Genomic DNA, 26257 nt, shown 5'->3' with positions numbered 1-26257 from the left:
CGTGGCTGGGAAAGGACAGAAACAACACAGTCCAGCCACCTGGAGAGCTGAAAGCATGCACTGGTGTCGGGCTATTTCGGGATGTTGCTTTCTGGACTTGAACATCACACGAGTGCTGCAAAAGGAATGGTCTCAGTTGACTAAGCCTGGGTGCATTTTAAATGGGAGACAAAAAGTAGAAAAGAGATAGAAATGCAGAAGGGAATGAAAAATCTACACAGCTGTGTTTTCCTTCTGCCACAAGCTGAACATTTAGGTGGCTTTGTTTGAACAAAGTTTTTTTATTATTATTTTAAATTTGGACTTATTTTATTTCTAATCAATTGTACGAAACAGATTGAGGTGGAATTTTTTTTTTTGCATTGGTTATGATGAGATGAAGGTTCCTGTATGGGAGAAGGTTAGAGTCAGTACTAGAAATGAAAACCAACCTTTGTGACCCACTGCATCTTCATTAATCCTTTGGCACTGATTTTCTAAGACATTTATTTGGACTTTTCACACCAGTGGTCCTCCAAGATAGCTGTTTCTTTCCTAGCATCCCTTGCTCTTAGCTTAGTGGCTGAGGCAAACTTTGCAGCATTGGGGACATTGAAATTAGGATGACAAATCCATAACTGGAGTAGTATGTTCTCAACACTTTTGAAAATACTCCCACTCTTAAGCGATTTTCAATGCAGATTTAGGAGCATCACCTACTTTGACAGTTTTTGTTGTTTGGTAATTTCTCTACTGCTTGGCATTTTCAGTTTTTCTTAATGTGTGAACCAAGGATTATTATCCATGGCACAATCAATGCTGATTGCAGAAGCAAGAAGGAGTTGACAGGGAACAAACAGGGTGCTGCTCTGAGAGCTGCAATTCAAAGACAGCAGGACTTCAAGAAGCCCATCTCAAAGCAGTTGTCGGTTTAAAGACCCTAAGGGCAGGGGAGACTACCCGCCTACCATGATTATCTAGATGTTTACCTAACACACACTGACCTTGCTATTCCTCCGGAGGACAGATTAAAACGTGCATTTTTGTGGTGTGGGAGAGCTGGGAATGGAGCCCACTGATGAAGCCTTAGCCCATTGGCATATTGTTGTTAAATGTTAACAATGGGTGTTAAATATTAACAGCAAGGTGGTGAGGCCCTGGCACAAGTTGCCCAGAGAAGCTGTGGATGCCCCATCCCTGGAGGTGCTCAAGGTCAGGCTGGATGGGGCTTTGGGCAGCCTGGTCTGGTGGGAGGTGTCCCTGCCCATGGCAGGGGGTTGCAATTAGATGGTCTTTAAGGTCCCTTCCAACCCAAACCATTCTGTGATTCTTTGTTTCTATGATTCTGTGATGAAGTTATTAATTAACTTCCCTCCAGACCTGTGGCTCTGTTACCCCAGCCCAGAGCACAGCCTCTGGAGCCCTCACCAAGATGGTGGTCTCTCTACTCCCATGTCTCTTAGACCAGCAACACCACATGGGCTTCATGGCTATAGTCACATTGGAGACACACTGAAAAGACTCTTTGCTGGAGTCACAGCTTGTATTGACTAAATGAGCTCTTTTACCCATATAGGTCAAATATTTCCCTAAATTGCATAAGCTATGCTAGTAAAAGAAAAATTTACTGGTTTGAGTTTCGCACACACAGGCTAAGTTGCTGGCATAGCTGTGTCAAAGTCATATATTAGCTTTATTTTTGCTGTAGTCTTGGGATTACTGGTATAATTGCACTGACAAACCATTTTATGGCACAGATGAACCCTAGCTCACAGCCATTAATTTGACTCAAATGCTCATTCACCTGCACTCCCTGTGTAATTTTTAAACCCAAATGTAAAGGTTTCCTGTTTCACCCTGTCATTTTGTTTTGTTTTTCAGAGACATCTGAAGCAAAATAATTCTGAAATTATCTGGAGACAAATAGGAAGCTGTATCCTTCACATAATAAAATCAACTATGACTGTAAGAAAAAGCTGCTCATGAAAGCGTCCTTGTCTCATGAAGAGCATATGAGGTTGTAATTTAACTATAATAACCCCTTGAGAAACTAAACTGCTTACTCATCCTAAATAAGAAGTCAAACCAGATAATGTCTCATGACCCTTTGAAGGGACAAAGTTCTTTTTGTACATATTTATTCATGAATTCTGGTAATGATGCCAAGTCCAATCCTTCATTCTTATTGCACCTGAAATACCAGTTGATTTTCTGAACCACTGTAGGGCATATGCAAAAGGAAAATCCCTTACTAAAACGGCTGCACAGTTGTTGTTTCCTTTTTTTTTTTTTTTTTTAGAGGTAGAAAAGGGAATGAAGGGTTGTCGAAGGTGAACTTACATTTCTTTAGGCGGTCACATATGCTGCATGTTAAGGCTCAAAACTACAAATAGCCAGATTCTTCCACTCTTTCAGATGATGAACAATCCTTTATTGCACAAGTAGTACTGTTGTAACACAAGCAATTCACCCTGGAAAGCAATGCCAGTCCTCCCGGGGGGAAGTGCTACTCAGCAGGACTAGTAGTCCCTAAATTAGGCAATACTGCCATCTCTATGGCACCTTGCACAGCCTGAGTTCTCTAGAATCACACTAGATCTGTAGATTTTGCTACTATGTTCAGCAATTTGCTGAAAATCCAGCCAGGAAGGAAGAACAGAAGCTGGCACTGAAGGAGTAGTGTCCATGCCGCTGCTCCTAACCAAGAAAAAGGAAGACTCTGCCCTTTGAGAGGTCAGGGAAAAGCAACGCTGAAGAGCTTCTCCTGTTCCTTCTGGTACCTTGCATTCCCACAGAAGCACCTGGAAGAAGAGGCTTTCCTTTCAGGAAAGCATTTTATTTCAGTTTATACTTCTGAAAATGAAAAACAAAAACCAAACGCTTACATGATATCTGGGATACAAAACCTCCTTGGCCCATAAGGAGGGAGCTTCCTGTGTGCCCCTTCCCTTCCCTGCGAGTGCTGAGCAGCAGCAGTGAGGGCTTCTGCTTACACGGATGAGCATCTCCGTGCACATGGCGGAGAGCACATAACCAGTGCTGGCATTAGAGCTGCCGTATTCCTGTCTGAGATCCCTCTGTGCAATCACACAGAAGCTGCATGGGTACAGTATTAACATTTTCCGGTGGTATTGGACCTAATCCTCATGTTCTGGCAGAGAACAGAAGTGTAAGTGCCTGTAGACTGAGTCTGATGACCACCACCTATGGCATATAAAATAAGAACAGGGCAGCACATGCATAGTGAGTGCTGTGTATCTAGATGTGTTAGATCTGGGGCAAACACATACACCTCTGGCAACGCTTTAACTCTCAAGGGAAAAAATTACTGAGAACTGATGTGTAAATACATAGTTGATGTGCCAAGAGTTTCCAGACTCACAGCAGCTTGATCAGAGTGGCGTATCCAGAAATGCCAGACAGCTGCACAGAACAGTCAAACTTCCCAGATGGTTTTAGGGTGGAGATTGGGAACATGTTTAGAAAGCCTAGACATACCATATTTTTCATCCTACTGATAAGTTAAAAAGCAAATGCTCACAAAAAAATGCCTTAATATGCCTTAAAGAAGTATTTTCAAGCAGACAGTACAGTATCTTCAGATTTCCTATTAAAATTCTACTGAATGATTAATTTTCACTAATGCAAATTAATTTAGGATTTCTCAATATTGTCTTACATTGATTTATTCAAGATAAATGCTCATGCTCATTAAAATCTGTTTCAATTTAAGTATTAAGAATATCTCAGAGTGCTTTGATTCTATGCATATGTAGCATGCAGCATTTTGAATATCACTTGCTATTACGGGGGCTTGCATTTTTGTACAGATCTTGTAACTGGCTGACATATCAGTTGTGGGTTTTTGAAATACTTTTTAAGAATTTTGCACAAGAATCCATATTTCTTGTTGTAGCAGCTCAAAACAGCCAGTTTTTTGTTGTTGTTGTTATTTGTTTGTTTGTTTGTTTTTTATATACCAGCAAACATGGTCTGGTATGTGAATAAAAAGAATTTATTGTGTATTTTACTGGTTGTCTTTTTCTTTCTTTCTCTCCTGAATGTGATGTTGTCTTCTATTGGATTTCTGAAAGATATATTACCATCACAATTTTCTTTCCCTGAAATACCAGAAGCCTGAGTTTTGTAGCTAGAAATGAAGAGAGAAAAGCCAACAGCCTCCTGGGCTGTACTAAGCATTGTGTCACCAGCAGGTCGAAGAAGGTGATCCTTCCCCTCTGCTGAGCACTGGTGAGACACCTGGAGTGCTGGGTCCACTTCTGAGCTTCCCAGCACAAGAGAGACATGGGCACACAGGAGGGAGTCCAGCAAAGGACCGTGAAGATGATCAGGGTCTTGGATCATCTGACATACAAGAAAAGGCTGAGAGAGCCTAGAAAAAAAAAAAAAAAAAAAAAAAAAAAGGCTCTCATTAGTTTTCCTAGGTGCTGGGATGAGTATGAATAAGGGGAGATGCAGCTACTTTACTGACAAACCCAACACCTTTCAAACATTCTGTAAAAGCATTTGGGACCTAGTCTGTGAAAACAAACGAACAACCAACCAAACCAAACCAACAAAAAGAATCCCACAACTAAGACATATCAGCCCTTTTTTTTTTGCAGCTTCTTTCTTTTAAAATGCTTCCAAAGAAATGATTTCTCTTCTTTGCATAGATTCTGTCACATAAGGAGTCTCAACCTGCCACCCCTGTCATGTGCAACAATCCTGTCTTGCGCATTCAACCTTGTTGAGCTCAATGAGTTTTGTTCATGTGAGTAAAGGCGGCAGATTTTATGAACCTTGTAAATATATTAGTAGCAGAGATGTCTCCAGTATCTCTTCCTCAGGCACATCAGTCAACTTCATATCTTATCACAGGAAAGAGAACGGGCCTGGCTGTTCAGTTCCCATGACACAGAGGGGCACTGGCATTTGCATGAACTTACTGGCGTGGAAGAGAGGCTGTGGTGCTGTGCTGTGGGTAGAGGACTGTCTTGCTGGGCAAAATGCAGGGGAGGGAGGAGGCATGAGGCAAGACTGTAGTAGAAGGCTTGTGTTCAATGTTTAAGATTTGGTAAGTGTTGAGACTCCCTTACGCTGTACAGATGACCGCAGTGATTTCATGCTGTTTGCTAATACGTGTTTGACAAAGCTGTAATGTCACCGTGATCCTTGAGGGACCTGGTTATCATTCCCAGACATTGCTGCTCAGGAAGACTGTGCTGAAGAGGGGAAAGCCATTTTCAGTTGAACACAGACTATGCCTGAAGAGAACACAAGTGTATTTAAATAATAAGACATTTGCTTTGCAAAAGATTGGCATAAGCTTCTGCACAGACCTGTTAGCTTAAGGGCTTATCTCTTTTAATGCTAAGGAGTATTTCCACTGTGCTCTCACTAAAGGCCTGCTCAGGAACAGCTGCTTCTGCAGCACTCCATGTGTTCATAAGCCCTTAGTGAGATGGTATTTTCTGTTTGGATGATCAACATGCACACTTTTTATATATCCAGCCTTTGTGTCTGGTAAGATAAGAAGAATCTTCCCTCAGCATTCTTCTTTAAATGCCAAAACCCCTTTTGTTTAAATACAATGTGTCAAACAAATGCTTATCTACGACACTCTTCCCAATAAGCCGCTGTATATTGTTGCTATCTCTTCACTTAACATATCTGGTACTTTTCCTACCTCTCCTAAGTCTACTCAAGTGTTTTCCTAACATTTTTCACCTTGGTGCCCCTGTACTATGCTAATTTACAGCTCCTTGATGCCATATTAAAACTAGTAGTTCCAGAAGAGAAAAGTGTTTTCTAGCTTCTACTTCACCTATTAGTGGCAGGTGGTTGCTTCTCTCGGGTTTCTGTATGCCCTAGGACACCCTTTGCAGCTCAGGCTGAGGAAGCAGGAGGGGCTGATGCTCACACTGGCTGGCAGCTGCTGGAGGCTGTGCAGGATGGAGGATGGCTCGCAATTTCTTTCTGCGTCTGCTCTGCTCCAAATCCATTGCTACCGCACCAGATAGGCCTTAGGTCTGTTACTACTTGGGGACCTAAAGTTGCACAGAAGGAGAGGTAGAAGCAGAGTTTCTTTCTGAAATGAAGCTTTCCTCCAGTCACCAAGACTGGTGTATATGACCATTCTGTGATTCTGTGATTCTGTTTATCTGATTATCTGTCCAGACATACCTGATGCAGTCTTTTCCTGCAAACATTCGCACAAATAGCTTACGCAACTCCTCCACAGTCACAAATGGTTTGCAGATGGAAGGAGGAGACATCAAAGTTTTGCTTTCTTTGCAGTTTCAACCTGAAGAGTTTGGCTAGGAATGAATCACAAAATAAAATAAAACAAAACAAAACAAAACAAAATAAAATAAAATAAAATAAAATAAAAAGTTTTACTTTTTCTAGGTGAACATATTACAGAAATTCAGTCATTGTAAGTAGGTATAAATACCTTATGACTAATTTTGAGATGGTTCTACCTCCTCTCCTTGCCCTCTGCACCCCATTCTGGGTGGCTGCCTGTGCTTCCCAGCTGGAGCATCCTTTTGCTGGTGCAGTGGGGCAGCTCTGCAGCCCCTAGACTCTCCCAGGCATCCTCACCAGCCCTTCCCTCGCACACAGTGCGAGTCATTCTCCAAACACCTCATGGCCCATTTCATCTCCTCTGTAGTACAGAAGAGAAGATTCATGAGTCCAGGTTCCAATCTACAAGCATATTCACACAGTGAAATCATATTGAAAACATCCTGTTGGGTGTGAGGAGCCAAAATGCCTTTGTGGATATGGGATCTAAGCACTGCAGACTAAAATAGAACAAAGCCCAGCAAGTGCTCTGACGGCCAGCATTACTGCAAAAATGAAATGGCAGTGGGAGAGGTGGTATCAAGCCAGGATTTTTCTTTGTAAATTAAATTGAAGTAGATTTCAGACCTTTGACAGGTACCTGCTCTTTGCACTTCATATATGAAAGCTCAACATGAGATCTAAAACAGGCAACATGTTGTTCCTGGAGCCAGTGGGGATAGGGTGAGAGAAATGTTGTAAAAAATAGTGTATCGTCTTCAATTTCACCCCCTTTGGCAGCAGGAACTGGAGGTCCACAGCTGGCAATACCTTTGCGAGGGGAGGAGTCAACACGTCCTGGTCTGAAAAAGTAACTGAACAGTTTGCTTTGGGGAAATGCAGGTCTTTATGTTGTGCACCAGCAGTCAGAGTATTTATACTAGGTTCAGCTCTGTTTTCTGTCTGGCAGGGTCCAAATCGACCTCCTCTGCTTCCCAGCAGAGCCCAGTAGCCGCCAGGTTAAAGGCTGCTCTGGGCAAGAACATTTTTGCTCTCCCTCCACACCTAACAGACGCAGAGGAGAGTGATTTTTCCCACTAGCAAAAAGCACTTAATTATGCATTAGCAAGCATAGGCTGGAAAGGAAGAGAGCCCAAATCACTCTGCACAGATTAGGGATCACAGGGAAAGGCAAAATCAAGAATCCTGCTTGAAAGAAAAAAATGTTTTTCTACATTTTCTACATTTTCTACATTTTTGCTAATGACTTCTTTGCACGTGAGCCCTGTAAGCTCTATGTCCTAATGACTAAGAAAGCTGAAGAAGTGCCTGCTGGCGCCTGCTCACAGCTCTGTGAAAACAGAAGTAGCTATGCTAAATAAGGAGAAGAGCCTTTCCCTTTATGAAACAAAAAAGGGAGAACGCTGAAGAGGTCATCTCTTATATATGTCCATTATATGACAATTTGGGACGCTATTTCTTAATGCACAGGTCTGTTCTGTGGCTGGGTTAATTGCACCAGCTGTATTCCCAATTGCAACTGCCTAGGCAAGGGCAACAGCCTCACCTCTGACCTTTCCTCAGACATGCGGTCAGCCCTGTAAGAAAGGCAGTGGAAATGTCACATACCTGGGAAATACAGAACTGATCTGCCTAATGTGAGCCTGGATAGTGCAAGTGAGCAAAGCAGACTCGAGAGGAAAGTTCTCCACCAGTTCTGTGCAGCTGTGGGAGGGCAGCAGGGTTCAGCACCATCGACTGGGCTTTCAGGATGACAAGACTCTTTCCTGGTGGACTTTTTTTTCTCCTAAGTTCTTTCTTTAGCACATATCCATTTCTAGCCTTTCCCTCCCTGCCTCCCAAACGTTTTTTGTTTCAATCCCCCGAGGCTCTTTATTTGCAAGTGTGTAAAGAAGTTGAACTTCCTGGCTTTCTGGAGCTGCAGCCAGATGTGTTTGCAGTTTTTTCTATCAGCACCTCTCTGGAACAGAGACTGGCCCTGCTTAATGCCGAGCAGCCCTCAGCAAAGAGATTACATATGTGAAAATCATGAGAACAGGGCTGAAAATGCCAGACTAATGCTGAGCAAGAACACCTAAGATTTGCCAGTCTGCCTTGGTGGGCAAACCCCTGTTGTTTTTTTTTTTGTTTGTTTGTTTTAATTATTATTATTTTGGCAAAACCTGTCAGCCTTTGCCAGCCTTAACGAGTGAGCGGACTCTTCCAGTCCTCTCCTGTCGTCTTCCAGAGATATCCTACCACATCTGTATTGCCTTCTCTTATTCATTTTCTCTCTCCCTACTTTCTGACACCTGTATGTTTTCTTACTAGGGTGCATCTGTTCTGTTTCAGGCTATCTGGATCTGCTTTACTTGTAGGAATCCACTACCCTGTGCTTTGTCTAAACTTTCATGTGTGCTTCAATCTCCAGAGTTCAATTGCTGTCCAATTCCTAAAGACTTTACCTGTCCGGTAGGCACAAAGTGTTTGAAATACATAAATGCCTGATGTTTCATTAAGTTGGTTCTTTTTCAAAAAACTAAAATATTTCCCAATGTTGTCATGAATTTAGGTAAGAAAATATTAGCTTTTTAAACATGTGTTTTACAAATATCCCCTCAAGTGCAGCAGTTAGCAAGTTTGTAAGTTCGTGAGTTTGTTTGCCCTATTTGTATTAATGGCTATTTTTGTTTTCTTAACACTCACCTGAGGTTAAATCTAAGTTCACCATAGAAAAGGTTGAAAATTGTTTTCAAACTTTTCTGGAGCACAATTAACCTAGCATTTTAACAGCTGGCAGCTGCAGTAATTACTTTTAGATTATACCTAAAGTCTGTTGAAATCTAATTACTCTGATCTATGAACCAGGTAATTAAGGTAAAAACTCCTGCATTTTCTTAGACCTCATTAACTTATTTCCTTTGAAAATTGTTAGCTAATGATGGTACATTAAGAGTTTATCCATAAAATGACAATGAATAATTGAAACCTTTGTCCTGGGACATTAAAGGACAGAACAGTGTTTAACCACTCAATATCTTGATGATTATTTCTTAATTTACAGTACAAACATCATGCAAGTTTGGGGAGAAAGGACTGATCAAACTGGGAAAGTGGCCTAGAAAGACACAAATATTTTCCTTCTCATTGACCTGGTATCCAGCAAATAATCCAGGACCGCCACTGGGGTGTGGAGACTCCTGAGAAGCACCACAAGCTGCTGATATTTCTCAGGTGTTCTGGACCTGGAGCGCAGGTGCAAAGAGAAACTCAGGCTTGTGCCCAGAGGGAGCAGGGTGGCTGCCCATTTGGTATGGAAATGCTGCAGTTTTAGTGTTGCTTCGAGGCTGCCTTGCGCAGCTCCTGCAGCATGGGGACACGCTGCAGCAGGAGCCCCAGGGGCTGCTTCCCCATCCCAGAGCTGCTTGCAAGCTCTGAGATACAGTGTGCTGTGGCTCCACCTGCAGCATCCTCCTCTCTCCCCAGCGTAGAGCTTGTGTCTCAGCTAAAGGATGAGCTTTTCTCTTTCCTGATATCCATGGAAAACTTCTGATTGCTGAGCCTGTGTCAGGAAGTCAAAGAGAGGGTGCTACATGCATTTCTCGCCCCAAGTCAGGGTGTATTGAGAGGCCAATGGGACACATTTAGTAACCAAGATGCTAGGTACCACCAAAAGAGTCAGGGCAGACCTAAATGGTGGCAAAGCAAAGCTGCTTTCCGTTATTTTGACATGATTCTAAGGCTTGTGTTATTTTGAACTATAATGTAGCTCAAGCTGTAACCTGAAAGGACGCAGCTGGCGGAGGCTGTGCCACCATCCTGTGCCCTCCACCAAGGAAAGGGATCTCCAACCATGCCTGCTCTTCCGGTGAAGTTTCCTCAACCTCTGATACCAAGTTTTTATAATTAATTCTTCATATTCTGTTAACACCCAGAAGACTGGGAAAGCATCTGGGTCTGAGTGTGCTAGACATCAGGACAATGCATACTGCAAAGTCAGTCCTTTTTTCTCAATAATCACATCTAATGTACAAATGGAAAAGCAACCTGTGGCTATACACACTACATAATTACATAAATTGGTAGATAGATCAATGTTTTTTCATGGTAAGTGTAACAAATCTAATAACAGAAATTTTTATTGGTCATGTAAGAACTTTTGCAGAGTAAGCTCATTGAATTCAGGACTTCTCAGGACTGGCTCCTGAGTACCAGGTGAGGCACTTATTTGTTACACAGCATCATAGGAGGGAAATCCATTTACATTCAAGTGTTTAATCTGAAAAGCCTGATAGGTTCAAAGTTATTTGCAGCTGGTCTGTAAAATAACTTTGGTGAAAAACTGTCAAGGCATTGTCTTGGGATCATAACTTCAAAGAAAAGTTTTGGGTGGTCATCTTTTAGACCATCAAGGGCCTGAGTAATTACATATCTGGTGGGATCCCTTTATATAGGGGAAAAAAACAAAACAAAACAAAACAGTCTGAAACAGAATATAATTTGCCTTTATTTATTTTTTTCTCCAATAATGATACATTATTTCCGAAGTCAAGAAAAAGTATTAAAGTCAGATTTTCTGTGAGGCATTTTATTTATAAGGAAACAAGTTAAGCAAATGAGCTAATTAGGAAAATTAAGGATAAAAATATTGATTCAATATGAGAGAGATGCACACATGGCTACTCAGGAAATCCTGCTGTAAGAAATTACCAAGACCAGTTTACCAGATACATAGCTGCTACAAGATTAAATCAATCAATGTTGGAACTGCTTTTTCTCAGGAAACTGCGTGCTGTCAAATCAACTCTTTTCAAATCATTATATATTCCCACTGGGTCAAAATTCTGGCCAGAAGCCAAGTCTTCAATCAGTTTTCGGCCCATTTTTCTTCCTGCTTCAGTAGACATAGCCTTTTTCCAGAGCTTCAACAGCAGTCCTCCTTGGAAAGAAACGCAACATGACATTGTCAAATTAACATGGAGCACACGCAGCTCATGGCTCACAAGGGATGAAGTGTACGTCTAGCGACAAACACCTACCACTCTCCTGTGGATAGTGAAATGTAGACAAAGCTGGAACACACCAATGGGGTAATAATTGCCTACAGCTATGTAGGGAGACACAGGCCATTCATGCAGCTCAGGTTCCTTTGTATTGATAGACAACTTGGCTTGTTCCCTTGTCACCAGTGTTGCAAGTCAAAATGATTGAAGATGCATGTTAGGGTCTTGTTCTGCAATTGCACATAGCTTCATAGCTTATGAAACAATGGCCTGGTGGTTACAACCATGCACATCACTGTTTTCACTCTAAATCTACCATGATTTTGCCCTTCTGCCCAGCTAAGGCCTCAAGCTAAAGAAGCAAATGACCCCAACATCTTCATCCAGGCAACAACCAGTTGTTCTCCATGAAGTGTGGCTGACCCATCCAGCATTAGCACCAGTTTGTACAATGCTCATTGCCTGATCCCCACAACTCAGTGCTGATCTTTATGATGGAAACAAGGGCCACAGGGGAAATCTAAGAGAAGGAAAAAAAAAAAAAAAAGTCTACAAGAAAACCAGGAGGAGTTTAATTATTCTCCTTATTCACCTGCAAAACATGAAGAATTGGATTCCGACTGTTTTTTATCAGGGAGGTGGTGAGGTAAGAAGAGAAGGCAGCAGTCTGTCTGTCCTCTTGCCTGTCCTGGCAGCCATGGAGAGCCTACCCTTCTCCAGGAAGTCTTGTGAGGAGAGCAGGAAAGGTCTCACCTAACGTGGCTGCTGCCCATCTGCCTTCAGATACCCCTGGGGGGCAGAGCACGAACAGTAAAGCTTTTTCTGACTGTTAGTGGAGAAACTTAACAGGCAGTTGTTCTGGGTTTACATGGCAAGGTTGGGGGTGAGGGAGGGGAGCAGAAGGGGTGTCCTCTGTGAGCAGAGCCCAGCAGCTACCCCATGTTAGATCAGAGCCAGCTCCAGACAGTTTGAAAAGGGACCTGCTGCTGGCCAGGCAGTGACACCTGTTGCATGTCAAGTAGAGCAGATTTAAGAAAGTGGAAAACTGCTGTGTAACAGCAGCTAGGAGAAAGGAGTTGGAAAATGTGAGAGAACCAGCCCTGCAGACAGCAAGTGAGGAAGGAGGGCAGGAGGAGTTCCAGGCACCACAGCAGCAGTTCCCCTGCGGCCTGTGGAGAGGCCCCTGGTGGAGCAGGCTGTCCCCCTGCAGCCCATGGGTCCCACATGGAGCAGATCTCCACGCTGCAGCCCGTGGAGGAGCCCCCGGGGGAGCAGGTGGATGTGGCCTGGAGGAGGCTGCGGCCCATGGAGAGCCCCCGCAGGAGCAGGCCCCGGGCCGGAGCTGCAGCCCGTGGAGAGGAGCCTATGCAGGAGCAGGGGGGCTGGGGGGAGCTGCTGCCCGTGGGGGACCCGTGCTGGAGCAGTTTGCTCCAGCAAAGAGTGACTGTGAAGGAGTGGAGGAGACAAAGCATCAGGGGCTGACCACAGCCCCCACTCCCTTGTGCTGGTTGGGAGGAGGTAACAGAAGAGGGAGGTGAATGAAGGGGGGAAGTATTTTTAGTTTGCTTTTGGTTTCTCACTGCTCTAGTCTGTTATCAGTAGTCAATAAATTTCATTAATCTTCCTACGCTGAGTCTGTTTTATCTGTGACAATAATTGTTGAGTGATCTCCCTGTCCTTATCTCAACCTATGAGCTTTTTTTCATCGTATTTTCTCCTCCTATCCTTTTGAGGAGGTGGAATGAGCATGGTGGTGTTGAGCTGCCAATTCGTGTGAAATCACCATAGCAGCATAGCAATGTTTCCATATGGCTCCCTGCTAAACTGGGAGAGGCAGCTAGAGGGAAATAAAGGGTAACCAAACTGAATCAAGAAAACAAAACTCACTGTGGGCTGGACAGGGTCCTATCCTATGAATTACTGAAACCTTCTCTCTTGTGCTGAAGTTTGCAGCACCACAAGAGGACTCCACTTCTCACAGAACATGTTTAAAAGTTTGAAGAATCTGTCTCTACAAAAACGGTATGTCACTTTTTGTCATTTGAGTGCTGTAGCAACAAGTTCTAGCTATTCAGATCCCCTCTGAGACTGTGGATCCGGATCCACATATAGTTAAATATAGTTTAGAGCTCCATTTCTGATCTGCAAAGCTATCACCAGGTTGAGATAGCTTGCATTTAACTCTCACTGGAATGCAAAGCCCATTCCTTCAAGGCAGTTAGGGAAATCTCCAGCCTGCAAAGCCAGGAATTTCAGCTACTTAGTTGTTTATAGCTGCACCCACATGAAATATCTTCATCCCTCTCTTTTCTCCTCCCTACTGCCTTCAGCATCCATGCCTTTTCTCCTCTCTCCCTCCAGTGCTGCCCTCATCTGCTCCACTGCCCTGGTTCTTTGCTCCCTGCTTGCTGCCCTGTTGGTCCTGCTTTTACTTGCTGTGCTTCCCTCCCACTGTGGGGACACGAACTGGAGATAGGTAAGGAAACCCTGAACTATGACATAAGCTACAAGGCACAGGACAGAGCTGTAAAGTTCCTTATTCAAACTATGAGGCAACCCTCACATTATATGCAAGGGAAAACTCTGGGATGCTCTTTTGTAACACTGAATAGCTTCGTCAAACAGCCTTTTCCAGGTATAAATACAGCTAGAGAGAAAATTTTCACTGAAGTGTATAGACAAAAGATCTCAAAAAAGTGCTATGGCTCTGAATACTAGCTTTACATCATATTTTTATGTGGTGTTTTCCTTTAAAGATTCAGAATAGCTTTCCTTCATAAAGGACAAAAAAAAAAAAAAAAAAAAAAAAGAAAAAACCGTCCAGCCCAGCCGTCTCTACGAATGAACTGAAACCTCAGAAGAGTGTAATTCTATGTCTCACCGCTGGATGGTGATGCAGAACTTATTTTAGATAAAGCGATTGTCTAAGAATAACTGTTTTACTGGGGGAGGTATCTTCTGTTAGACAAAAGATTGAGAGAGAAAACAAAATAAAACAAATAGCAACAACAAAACAACAGAACACTTGTTGACACACAAACCATTGTTTGTGATAATTTCTCCATTTTTTGTAATGACTTCAACTGATCTAGTAAGTTCATTTACATTTTTAATGGTTCCAAATGTAAATGATGAAATGCAAGCTAGTGTTTGTTTGTAAAGTTCATGTGTAAATTAGAGAAAAAAAATGTAAGGTCATCTGCTCCAACATATGATGCCTTTGTCTCATGTGAAATCCTTACCACGTACCATCAGTGTTATCCCATTGATGCATTTGCTCTCTGGTGCATTGTTTACTTGTGGCTGTATTTTCAGCTCTACTGTTTTATCTCCAGGAAGTGATTATACTATATTGAAAATCACCGCATTCATGTGGAGGAAGCTATAGAAACAAAGAACAAGACAAAGTGCATATGGTGGTATCGTGGTAGGTGGGGCTCTTACCTGTTAATTGATTTGCTTTGTGGAGAGCTCTCATTGAGAGCAGGACTCTGTTTTGCTGTGGACTGAAGCCACTGATGGATGGCAAGACATCCCCTTCAACAAGCATCCTCTGAGGCAAGAAAGCCTGGAAGTTGTTTGTGGTTTGTAAATCTGTACAGAAATGTGTGGCTGCAATGAAATCTACAGCATTAGCCCAGTCTTCACCAAAATTTGCTTCTGGATCAGGGAGATATCTTAAGCTGAAATAAATCAAAATAAATATGTAACAGATAATTGAAATCCACTGTAGAACAAAGTAGTTTATCATTTATCCCAAATGTATTTTGTTCATTATAAAATCCTGAGTGGTCTTGGTGTCACAGTGACTTAAAGTCTCTTTCAGCACTTTACACCTAATTTCTCCTGGCATCACTGCCTCTGGCCAGGTTAGACACTGCTTCTGGCTCAGGTCCTGGCTCCCAGAGAGGAATCACCATCTTTTTGTTAGCCCATAGCCTGCCTGCCCCTTGCAGCCTGAGGCACAGGGGCTTCATGTCTCACTAGATAACCCACGCTCCTACAGAGTGGATGAGCAGAGCCTAAAGGGCGTCATCTCTCACCCATTACCTTGTGCACCAAGGGCGTGGAAGGGTAGAGCCTAAAGAGCAGAAGCCCAAAACCTCATACAGTCTTTGTTCAGACATTATCCTTACAAACAGTCATGGGGGTGGGAAGGTTCCCCTGGCCACCTCTCTGATTCCCATACCTGTCCTGGAACTTGGGCAGCGCATAGGCAATGGAGGCAACATGCGCCTTCCACATGTAATGGAGAGCGTCATCCAGTATGAAGGAGGAGAACGTTGCAGGGCCCATAGCTTTTTGCTCTGTAGACAGCAGATACTACAGCAGCAGGGAGGGAAAAAGGCAGAGAAATGAGAGGGTGGTTCAAACCCAATAAATTTTTCAGACGTATCACACAAAAGAGTAAGTTTGCAACCTAAGGAAAACTGTTTTTGAGTAGTTAGAATGTGTTGCTTTTACTTTGTAAGTAACTGTAATATCTGACATAGGAAGAAAAGGATGATTAATATAGATTTATAAAGTGAATTAATGTTCTCACTGAAGTTAAAGGGATTTGCCATTCTTCAATTTCAATGGAGCATTTTTCCCACATAATGTAGGCATTCTGTCAGAATTCAGTGGACTTGTGTATCTGAGTCTATCTGACTTGTGTATCTGAAGCTTCCGTGCTAAAGTATTGGATTCCTTGAAAAATTGTTTGTACTCTTTGAGCTGCAACTGCTGCAGATTTTCAAAAAATAAGAATGAGTCTTAATGGTTATCATTATGGCTATTTGAGGAGTAGATCGTTTATAACAACCTCCTAAATATACTGTTTACAATAAAGAGTCTGAAGAAAACAAATCCAATCTTGCTCTGAAAACCTCTCCCTTTGCTCACAGTTATCAAGAGAAACTTACAGTTCTAATTTTCTGATTGTTATCTATTACTTGACTACTAACAAAGATATTGAATGAAGAAGTCTACCTTTAAAAATAGTCATTAAATCTATGAAATAAGAAATATTGGTATCTTTGGGATTAGAGAGCAACTGAATAAGGAGGAAAGAGAGTACGTACTTGCATAAATAAATACCCTTCTCAGTGAAGTTTCAGAACTTCAAGTTGTTTAGATGTTCAGAGGAATAAATGAGCCCTACAAAACCAACACGAGGCCATTTCTCAAGGGTAATGTTCTATTTTGAATGCTAATGTTAGCAAATTAACACGTTAATATTAAGACTACAAGTGTAACTGTTAACAAAACAGTGTCTGAGGACAGACACCAAAATAATTGTGTCACTCTATGTCATGCTTTTCCACTTTTCTATTTCTTACTTTTTTATCAAGCTGTTATTGAAAGCAAATCAAGCTCCCTAAATCTTAATATTTTTAAAGTAATATTCTGGTATCATCTCCTACAAAACATGAAAAGTAAAAAAGGAAAATTATTTACTTCAAAATAGGCCTTCCACTTATCCATGAGCTCAGGAATGCGAGAACGGCAGTCAGCAACACTATAGCAGAAATCATCTCTTCGCTCCTCTGGTGGCAGTAATTCTATCTCATACAGCACCTCTCGAAAGAGGCCAGCTTCCACTGCTCCCAGAAAGGGTATGACGGCCAGGTAGTAATTCATACCTGTAATGATAATTAAAAATTCAGAGGCACTACCCACTAGCAATGAAAAGTTCCCACACAGAGAAATGGAAACTCTCCAACACCAAATGCGGTCATTTCAAATTGCCAGTGATACAACTATGTTCAGCAGTGAGATAGATGTATGTGCTGAAATGCACTAGTGATGATATCTGTATTGATTCAGATATGATTTGCAATATTGGTTTATATATTGATTTGCAATAGATTTATATACTGCCCGTTAATAGTCTTGCATGAGCTGACAGTGTGCTATACTTTGCAGAAATGGAAAAACTGAAGGTAAAATTAGATCTTTATAGGTTACCATGGATAGAACATTAAAAGCTTTTGAAATGCTAGTTGCAAACTGAGCACAGAAAATGATGATCAGGGTGAAAGATGAAGAGGTCCTCCAACATGACATCACAAGTATTGCTTTCATAAAAAAACTCTGTATACATCCTAAGAGTATAAGAAAGGAAAAGGCAAGTCCTGGCAATATTTTCCTGGAAACTGATTTTATTTTTAAAAGAGACATTTCACTCATTGAAAACTTGGAAATGACCTCAGTCAATTTGGTATGATTTATTTTAGGATGATGGCTTCCTGTGGTCTGATCCATAAGTTAGAGCAGTCAGATCTGGTAGGTAGGAAACCCAGATTCAGTTCCTGCCTGTGCTGGACCACATCTTGTATGAGAGTGCCCATACAGATATTTGATGTCCTTCATTTAGGAAGAGAATTTTAAATTCTCCCCTTAATTGCGTCCTTCTCTGTAGAAATAAATTTTAATGACTTTCAGTGAAGAACAGGCTAAAGCCTAGATATTTCCCCTCCTGGGTGGGTAGCTCTGAGCCATTAAGCTGAGAAGTCATTTGCTCATGCTTAAGTAGCAGTGTAACAAGGACTGTCTCACACACCTTGGGGCATATTAAATATGAATTTCTGGTTTAAGCTCATTCCTGGCTTGGTATGACTATGCATGCCAGACAGGGTCACCCTGAAGGCCAATCAAAAGCACGTACATCCTTAGAGCAGTAAGAGGCATTTCTGCAGTCTGAAACACTTTTTGTGTGTTGCTGCTGCAATATGGTAAATCAAGACTGAGTTTATATATTTTCTGGAGGCAACAAAAGTGGTATCAAGCAGACTTGCAGTGTTTAGAAGTAAATGAAGAGCAGGAATGCAGGTTTTTGTTCCGGGAAGCTCCTCTACTTGTACAGGGCTATGCAATGACCCTTCTTACTTGTCACTGTGTGGGACACCTTCCCCCAGAGTACCTAGTCCCCCTCAGAGATAGGAAACTGAACTTAGCAGCTGGATTGAGTATCACAGTGAGCTTTGATTTTACTCTAATTTTACGTTTTACATTTACTCTGTGCTCATGCCTTTGATCACATGAAGATATATATATTCAGTTGCTGGTTCACTGACAGAAGCTTCATTCAAAGAGCCTCTACAATAAAGCACTGGCATGGAGGGAAGGGACAGAGCCCTTCACCGCAGCTCGCCTGCAGGTCTTGTGGAAAGGGGGACTTGTGGCAAGACAGCAGGAAAGCAGAGGGAGCAATGGACAGAAGTGATGGAGGGAAAATGTACTAGGTAAAAAGGAGGGGACGGCCTTCTCTTTCTAATGAAGGGAAAGAATATTAAAACTAGAAGCCTTTAAAATTTTTATATATATATATAAAAGAGTTTTACATAATTTTATTACAATAAGTTATAGGTATTGATTGTAAGTTATAGGTCAGGCTTTTTCTTTATTCCTCCTGTCCTACCTGCCAGTTCCATTTCTGAAAAAATAGTAGATAATCTTTCCAAAAGAGTCAGTTCCAGTTTCAGGAAAAAAAAAAAAAAAAGCAAAAAAAAAGCAAAAAAAAAAGCTTAAAATTATTGGTTTTGACTCAGACCAAATAAACAGGAATTTTTATTGTTATTATTTTATATTATGAAAGAATATGTTCATTCAGCTTTTCAATAACAGAAATAAAACCATCCTTCTATTTAGACTGTATGAAATATGTGACTCAGGTTCGGTGCAGACAAATTATTTAAATATTTCTGTTCTATCAAATGAGAAAATTCCACTGTTATTTATGTTTTTTTTCATGGGCTCAGAAAAATTACCTTGTAAGACCAACTCTGTGAAAATCTATGTACACATTTTTTGAGAACTCTTTTTCCACATAGCACACTGGCTGTAAATAGAGCAGACGGGAATAAACTACACAGGCGGCCTCTTCTTGCAGTTAACTAGTGATAGAACAAGAGGAAATGGCCTCAAGTTGTGCTGGGGAGGTTCAGGTTGGAAATTAGGAGAAAATTCTTCTCAGAAAGAGGGGCTGGGCATTGGAATGGGTTGCCCAGGGAGGTGGTAGAGTCACCGTCCCTGAGGGTGTTCAAGGAAAGGCTAGACCTGGAGCGTAGGGACATGGTTTAGTGGGTGACATTGGTGGTAGGAGGATGGTTGGACCAGATGATCTTGGAGGTCTTTTCCAACATTAATGATTCAAGTGTACTTAGAATCATAGAATGGTTTGCACTGGAAAGGATCTTAAAGATGATCTAGCTCCAACCCCACTGGTAGGGGGCAGGGACACCTCCCACCAGACCAGGATGCCCAAAGCCCCATCCAACCTGGCCTTGAACACCTCCAGGGATGGGGCATCCACAGCTTCTCTGGGCAACCTGTGCCAGTGCCTCACTACCCTCTGAGTAAATAATTTCTTCCTAATATCTAATCTAAATCTCCCCTCTTTTACTTTAAAACCATTTCCCCTTGTCCTATCACAACACTGCCTGACAAAGAGTCCCTCTCCAGCTTTCCTGTAGGCCCCCTTTAGGCACTGGAAGGCCAGTATAAGGTCTCCCCAGAGCCTTCTCTTCTGTGGGCTGAACAACCCCAACTCCCTCAGCCTGTCTTCATAGGAGAGGTGCTCCAGCACCCAGATAATTTTTGTGTTCCTCCTCTGAACTTGCTCAAATAGGTCCATGTCCTTCTTGTGCTGGAGGCCCCAGAGCTGAACACAATGCTCCAGGTGGAGTCTCACGAGAGCAGAGTAGAGGGGGACAATCACCTCCTTTGACCTGCTGACCATGCTTGTTTTGATGCAGCCCAGGATATGGTTGGCTTTGTGGGCTGCAAGCTCACATTGCCAACTCATGTCAAGCTTCTCATAAACCAACACACACAGGTCCTTCTCATCAGGGCTGCTCTCAGTACTTGCACTTGAGACGAAGAGCATTGTAGTATTGGTGTCTTTTCTATTGATGCTTAAAGTGTTACTCATTGGGATGTCCTACGGAACAATAAATGTATACCCTTGACTTGCATGAGGCGTTCCAGATCACATCCTTTCTTGTTCTGCAGAGTTCTTAGAGAAAAGCAAATACAACTATTCTTTCCTTTCTATTTAAATATCCAGTTACAGTTTGCTGTCCCACACACCGTAATTTCTCCCATGGTACTTTCAGAGGATGCAGTAGACCTACCCTTACATCCTACAGAAGGATAAGATACTCTGCCCCATCTACCAATATTGATGCCAATAGCACTGAGTTAGTGAGCACTTTGGCTGAGTTAGCTCACAGCTATTCCTTCAGTAGCATTTGTTACTTTGTTTTTTATTGGTATTGCTTAACGCAAAGGTTGTTCCAAATATGATTTGATCTCACCATCACTGCTTCCTACAATGTCTAATATTTTCTTACGTGCAAGTGAAAGACCCATTTTTAGTTATACTTATGGTACACTTTTTTACAAATAAATTCTTGTGTCTCATGCTAAGAAAAAAACACAGACTATCAAAACCAATTACTTGATCTCTCCACTTCAACAGGGGGAACCTATGAATTATGAATTAACAGAATTATCAGAACAACATGGGGATTTTAGGTGTCTTTTTTTTTTTTTTTTTTTTTAATCTGGATGTGTATTTTCAGACATGTTGAGGAAAACATTGAGAGTGTCAGTGACATTGATGTTGGAAAATCGATCTTTACATTTTCTCTCTCTCTGTCTTCAGTTTGTTGCTACTTACTGGAATAATGAAAATAATAATAACGATAATAAAATTTCAGCCTACTAGAATTCCAAAGCCAATATTAAAGTGAATAAAAATTGTCTTGCAGCTTATGTATGTCATGTCAAAATAATAACTGTGTTTTGCTGGATACTTGAGAGTCCACTGGAAAAATGTTGTCACTGTGATGAAGGTAGCAAAGATGTTTGAACATTGTGGGCATTGTGTGAACATTGTGGGCAAAAAGTCTCCCTTTCTTTCATTTTCTGTATCCCTCCAACCACAGTGAAGTTGTGGAGATGCAGCCAAAGGCAAAAAAAAGTCCTGTCAGGTTTGTATTGCTAAGGGTGATGCAAGAACCAAAAAGATTCCTGGTTGACATTCTCACACTAACTTTTAGTTTTAGGAATTAGCATTTAAACTGAAGAACTCTGCTCTAGAGTGATTGAAAACGGTAATTTCTACAAGTGCCTACAAATACAGATACCCATCATGGTGTTCCCCATGTTCACTCATATTTTGCTGTCTTGCTGCAAGTTTTCAATGAAGAACTGTGTAGCACTGCAATTACTTTGTAGTATAGAAGTCCAAGAGGAAGAAAGACTCTGAATTGCCTTCTAGGACACTAATCATACTTCGGATAACAGTGTAATAGCATATACTTACAGGACCACCAGCTTCTTACAGATATACACAGGTCTCCATCTTCATAGCCACAAGAAGTCACACTGGAAGGATCTGCTAGTCTGCCTGAATAAAATGAAAGAATGCACAAATATTTCTCAACCTTTTTTACATGAGAAATCCCACTGAGAAGGGAAAAAAATTATACCAGTAAAGGGTGCAAAATTTTGCTCAGAGAAGCAGAACAATTACTGTTGTTCTGCTTTATTAAATACTGTTGGTACAGTAGTTGAATTTCTCAGTCAATATTTCACAGAACGCATAGTAATTTGACTATGTTTTATGGTTCACATTGTAAAATTCACTGTAAATGTATTCTGAGAGTTTATGGAACTATCTGAAACTAGGACATCACAATGATATTTTTATAGAGATATAAATATGAATGTGCATACGGACATAAACACACGCACAGCTGATGCATCATTTTCAGTAGCTGCAAGGCTGCTAGTGTAGGAGAGCTGTTTAATGAAGAGAATAGCACAAATTAAACGTGCTAGTAATTGTGTCACCTAATTGGGTTGTGTGATACAGAATCCCTTCCAGTTTAATGATGCATACAAACATTGCCTTCCTGTTAAGCTAAGCATGCAAACATTGTTGTATCTGATTAGCAGAGTTTTCAAGCATCTGTGCCATAACAAACATGCGAGACATTTCACAGTTATCTGTGACAGCACGTAAGGTGTATTTTACTTTGAGCACATGACACAGAGGAATAGCATAATTCCTTAAAGCACTTGGATATATACTTCACATGGTATGTAGTCATTTAGGGAGTCAGGAAAATTGCTTTAAGAACATGACATGAAATTGCCATGGTCAACCTCAATGACATGAGCAATTCCAGAAGTTCTCAACCCCTGTCCTGCAGAGCACTTACTTTCTGACAAGTCAGATGAATACAGACATTGTCACTTCTGTCAGATCAGAAGTGAAGTTCATTGCATTCTTTAAAAGACAAAACAAATTTTCTTTTAGGCACCTGATGCATTTTACTCAAAGAGAAAATGGAATCATGGACCATCTGTATAAAGATTATCCTAATTATCCTCTCCATCTGACTGGACAGAGGATGTGTTGGAGCATGCTAGCAACCAAAGCCCATGCCTTTCAGTAGCAGAACATCAAGAGCAGGAACTTGCAGTGGAGAGGAATGCAGTACAATGTGACTTTTTTTTTTTTTTTTTTTTAAGAGTTGCAGAAAGACTTGATTTTCTGTTTGTTTCTTTCCTGCAAGATCCTATTTCCACACAGGCCATCAGTAGGCATCAGTAGTTCACTGGTGTGCAAGGAAGTTGAATGGAGAAAGACAAAGGTAAAGAAAAAAAAAAAAAGAAAAAATGTTTCAGAAGAATTACACATGAAATTTACCAAAGATCATTAACCTAGGCATTTGGGGACAATAGAGTCCTGGAAAGTATTGGTGATAATTATGGGATATGTCTAAATTGCTTGCATCTTGAAGCACTAACTCCACTTCCAGGTCTACACTCCAGGTTTGTGCTCTCTGTTCCCCATTATTTCTTGTGCTTAACATGATTATTTCAGTCTTCACGTTTATCCAAGCTATCCCAATCTTTCTCTGTATTGACAGTGTCTCCCAGATGTATATCATTAGCAAGTTTGTGCATGATTTCTCATTAGCAAGATTTCCTTGCTATTTTTTTTGTAACAAGATTGTTAACAGAAAAAAATAAAGGAGCAGTTGTTCTCAAGAATGATAATTGAAGAACTCTGAGCATATCCTTCACTTTGCTGTAAACTTCCCTTAGCAACACTCATTGTTAAACTCTCCTTTAGGTGCTCCATTGTCAGATTTACAATTCCCTTTTTCTGTCTTATTTTGGAGAGTGTAACGACTTTCATTCAATGTTTTGATTCTATAGAGGAAGGAAATGCATTTCTAGACTTGGGTGAAACATCAAATATATCGTAAAAGAGAATACCCAGTTAGTCTAGAAGAATCCATTTTAGATTAGCATAAACTAATCTATCCCTTTTTATATTTAGCTCCATGTCTTTTTTTTTTTAATTCTTTTCTCTATGCCTATTCCAATGTCTTACCTACTGTTAAGGTAAGAATAAGAATATTTGTGCCCTTTTTCCTTCTTCTTAAGTACAGGTAATACTTCTCCCGCTCTTCAGACATTTTAGCACCTGAAACTTTCTTAAAATCCTTGCTCCTGGATTTGTACTTCAATATGCCAATTCCTTCAAGTGGGAGTACCCAGTTTCCTCAGTTTGAGTAGGTAGGACACTTTCAGTTTAGCTCCATCTCCAAAGTAATGATTTCTGTTTCCATAATCTCATTCTTATCAGCTATTCCGGCTTGCCCATCAAGACATCCTGCCTTGCCAACATTGTCTCTACCATAAACTTGGGCAAATTAATGATTTCATTTTATGCCCATGAGTAGGTCATTACAAATATTTGTACCACTCTTACTAAAGTAGTAGCTTCTAGCCCAGCTGCCTATCAGAATTAAGCTTAAATATTTGCTAACTTTACTACTATACACACTAAAATTTAAACCTTTCTTCTCCCCTTATCCGTCAACATTTCTTACATTTCTTTCTGTAAACCATTTTCTAGTTGTGTGATATTTCTCCTACTATTTTTTCCCTCTTTTCATTCATGTAATTTCAAAAATATATCTCCTTGTCTATGGACCGATTATATGAGAGCAAGTCTTTATTTGTCTGTGTAACCAGTTGCAAATCTTCCTCTCTCCCACCATGTCCATCATCTCTATTTGAGAACTGTCACTGCAACCAGGCACAGCTTCACTTTGCAGATGAGGCCACACTAGATAACCAGATTGTTTCCAGCAGTTCCCCACTCAAGTGTAGCTTCTGCATCCAGGTACCTTTGTCTCTGCCACTCATTGGATCAACTCTCCTGCTGCATCAGTCATCCTCTTCATCTTCTCTTTCTTTTTCTGCTTAAAATCCAACCAAATTCTCCTTGCTGCTCTCTGCTTTCCAGCTAGTTGCCTGCTCAGATTTTGCTTTCTCTACCTCCTTTTCCTCATTTTGACTTAGTGGTTAATTTTCAGTTAGGTACAATTAAATGCTGACAGCCTTTCTTCACCACCAGCTACAGTGCCTCTCTTTTCTTCCAGGTGAACATATGCCTTCAGTAAAAGCAGGACCTCAAGAAACTATAGAGCACAACCCATAAAACAAAAACCAGGCATTTGCTTACACATGGCAAGAAGGATTTAACACCAGGCATGAGTTTCTACAAACAACACTGCCTGTTATTCCCCTCTTCCTGCCTTTCCTGGTTGCTAGAACAAAGCAAGTCAACACCAGCTTTGTGTGGAAGGTTTCAGTGCATGCTGCCTGCCTGCTAAGCAAGGAAGCAACGTGGGAGAACAAGTTCTCTAACAAAGCCCTAGATAAGGTATTGCAGCTTTAGCCTCAAAGGACCTTTTACAAGTTTCTGTCTCTGCTTTCCCAGCACGGCCAACTAGAGAACAAGAATGAATCAACCTACTTTAAAAAAAAAAAAAAAAAAAAGACTTTTTGTAAAAAATATATATTTTAAAATGTATTAAGGCTACTTCTAATCTGATCAAATAAGGCAAAGAGGGCGAAAAATTCTTGGTGGGAGAGGCAGGCTTTCAACAATATGTATTAGAAATTAAACTCAAACCACCAGCAAAAGATCATAACATCAGCAGCCAAAGAAAGCCTATCAGTTAACAATTTATGAAGAGTACTGCAGAATGCAGACCCTAATATCTACCTGCAACAAGCTGAAAAGACTGGCAATATGTTTTCAAAGATTTTCGGATACCTGAAATACTACCCTCTTCATTTGAGATGTTAGTGTTTCTAAACCACGGTCCCTCTGGATTCCGATCAGTTCTATGTTTAGTAATATCTTTTCTTATTAGAAAATCCAGTAGATATTACTCAAGAAAGAAAAGTGTTGCCTTCATTGAGAATTTGTCTTCCAAATCACCAGCTTAGCACTCTATGTAAAAATTTACAATATGATGCTATAGGAAGCTTGCAAGGTAGAAACCTTGGGGGGGGGGGGGGGGGAAAAAGACCCTCTCCCCAAAGTGGGTCTGGTAAACAGTTAGCTGTTCTAGCAACTTAAGGACACAGTTCATACCTGTACGGAATTGCCACCCATGCTGCAATGGTAATCCCCAGAGAATATTGCCAAAGTTTTGGGATCCAAAGTTGGTAAAATATATGGCTGAAGAATTTAGCAAGCTCTTATACACTCCCAGTCGTTCCCGATAGTTCCAAGGATCGATGACAATTTTGTTGCCCTTAACTGGGAAATTCAGCAGGTTTTCAGGGACAACGTCCCACAGCGGGGGATAGACCTGTTCTCCAGTGGCATCTTTGTCACTCTGGGCTGCTGCAGCAGCTGCTGGATTCAGGGTAACAGTTGCTATGAGAAGAAGAGCGTGTATGCCACCGTAGGTCCGCATTGTGGAGGTTTGTGACCCAGGTGTTTGTGGCTGCAGGGCTTTTATCATGAAAGGTGAGGGCTGGGCAAAAAGGATGACTCAGACTGCAGAGGTCTGCTGTCTCCCTTCAGTCTTTTCTGTGACCCTGACCTGGCATTGCCAGGTGAGCAAGCTGTGAGTAATGCTTCTGCCTCTGTCCTCCTGGTGAGGTGTGAGGAGCTA

At 41.3% G+C, this 26257-nt stretch overlaps 2 protein-coding genes across 2 annotated transcripts in view; one reads left to right on the top strand and one right to left on the bottom strand.

Annotated features, from left to right (window-relative positions):
* Nucleotides 1-4002, top strand: part of THEMIS (thymocyte selection associated) — an 88436-nt gene extending 84434 nt beyond the window's left edge. The window contains 1 exon segment of the mRNA XM_040552920.1: nucleotides 1861-4002. Within this exon segment, the coding sequence (XP_040408854.1) occupies nucleotides 1861-1870 (10 nt within the window). The 3' untranslated portion in view covers nucleotides 1871-4002.
* Nucleotides 4003-10853: 6851 nt separating this feature from the next.
* C3H6orf58 (chromosome 3 C6orf58 homolog) lies at nucleotides 10854-26056 on the bottom strand. The gene is made up of 6 exons (XM_040551105.1): nucleotides 25729-26056; nucleotides 21583-21666; nucleotides 16710-16894; nucleotides 15460-15593; nucleotides 14715-14953; nucleotides 10854-11206 (listed from the first exon to the last, which is right to left on the bottom strand). Exons 1-6 carry the CDS (start codon nucleotides 26054-26056, stop codon nucleotides 11019-11021), a joined length of 1158 nt encoding a protein of 385 aa, XP_040407039.1. The 3' UTR covers nucleotides 10854-11018.
* Nucleotides 26057-26257: the final 201 nt, after the last annotated feature.

This window comes from Cygnus olor, chromosome 3, assembly GCF_009769625.2.
Source record: "Cygnus olor isolate bCygOlo1 chromosome 3, bCygOlo1.pri.v2, whole genome shotgun sequence".
NCBI classification, from domain to species: Eukaryota; Metazoa; Chordata; class Aves; order Anseriformes; family Anatidae; genus Cygnus; species Cygnus olor.
This window is presented reverse-complemented; position numbering and strand designations above follow the sequence as displayed.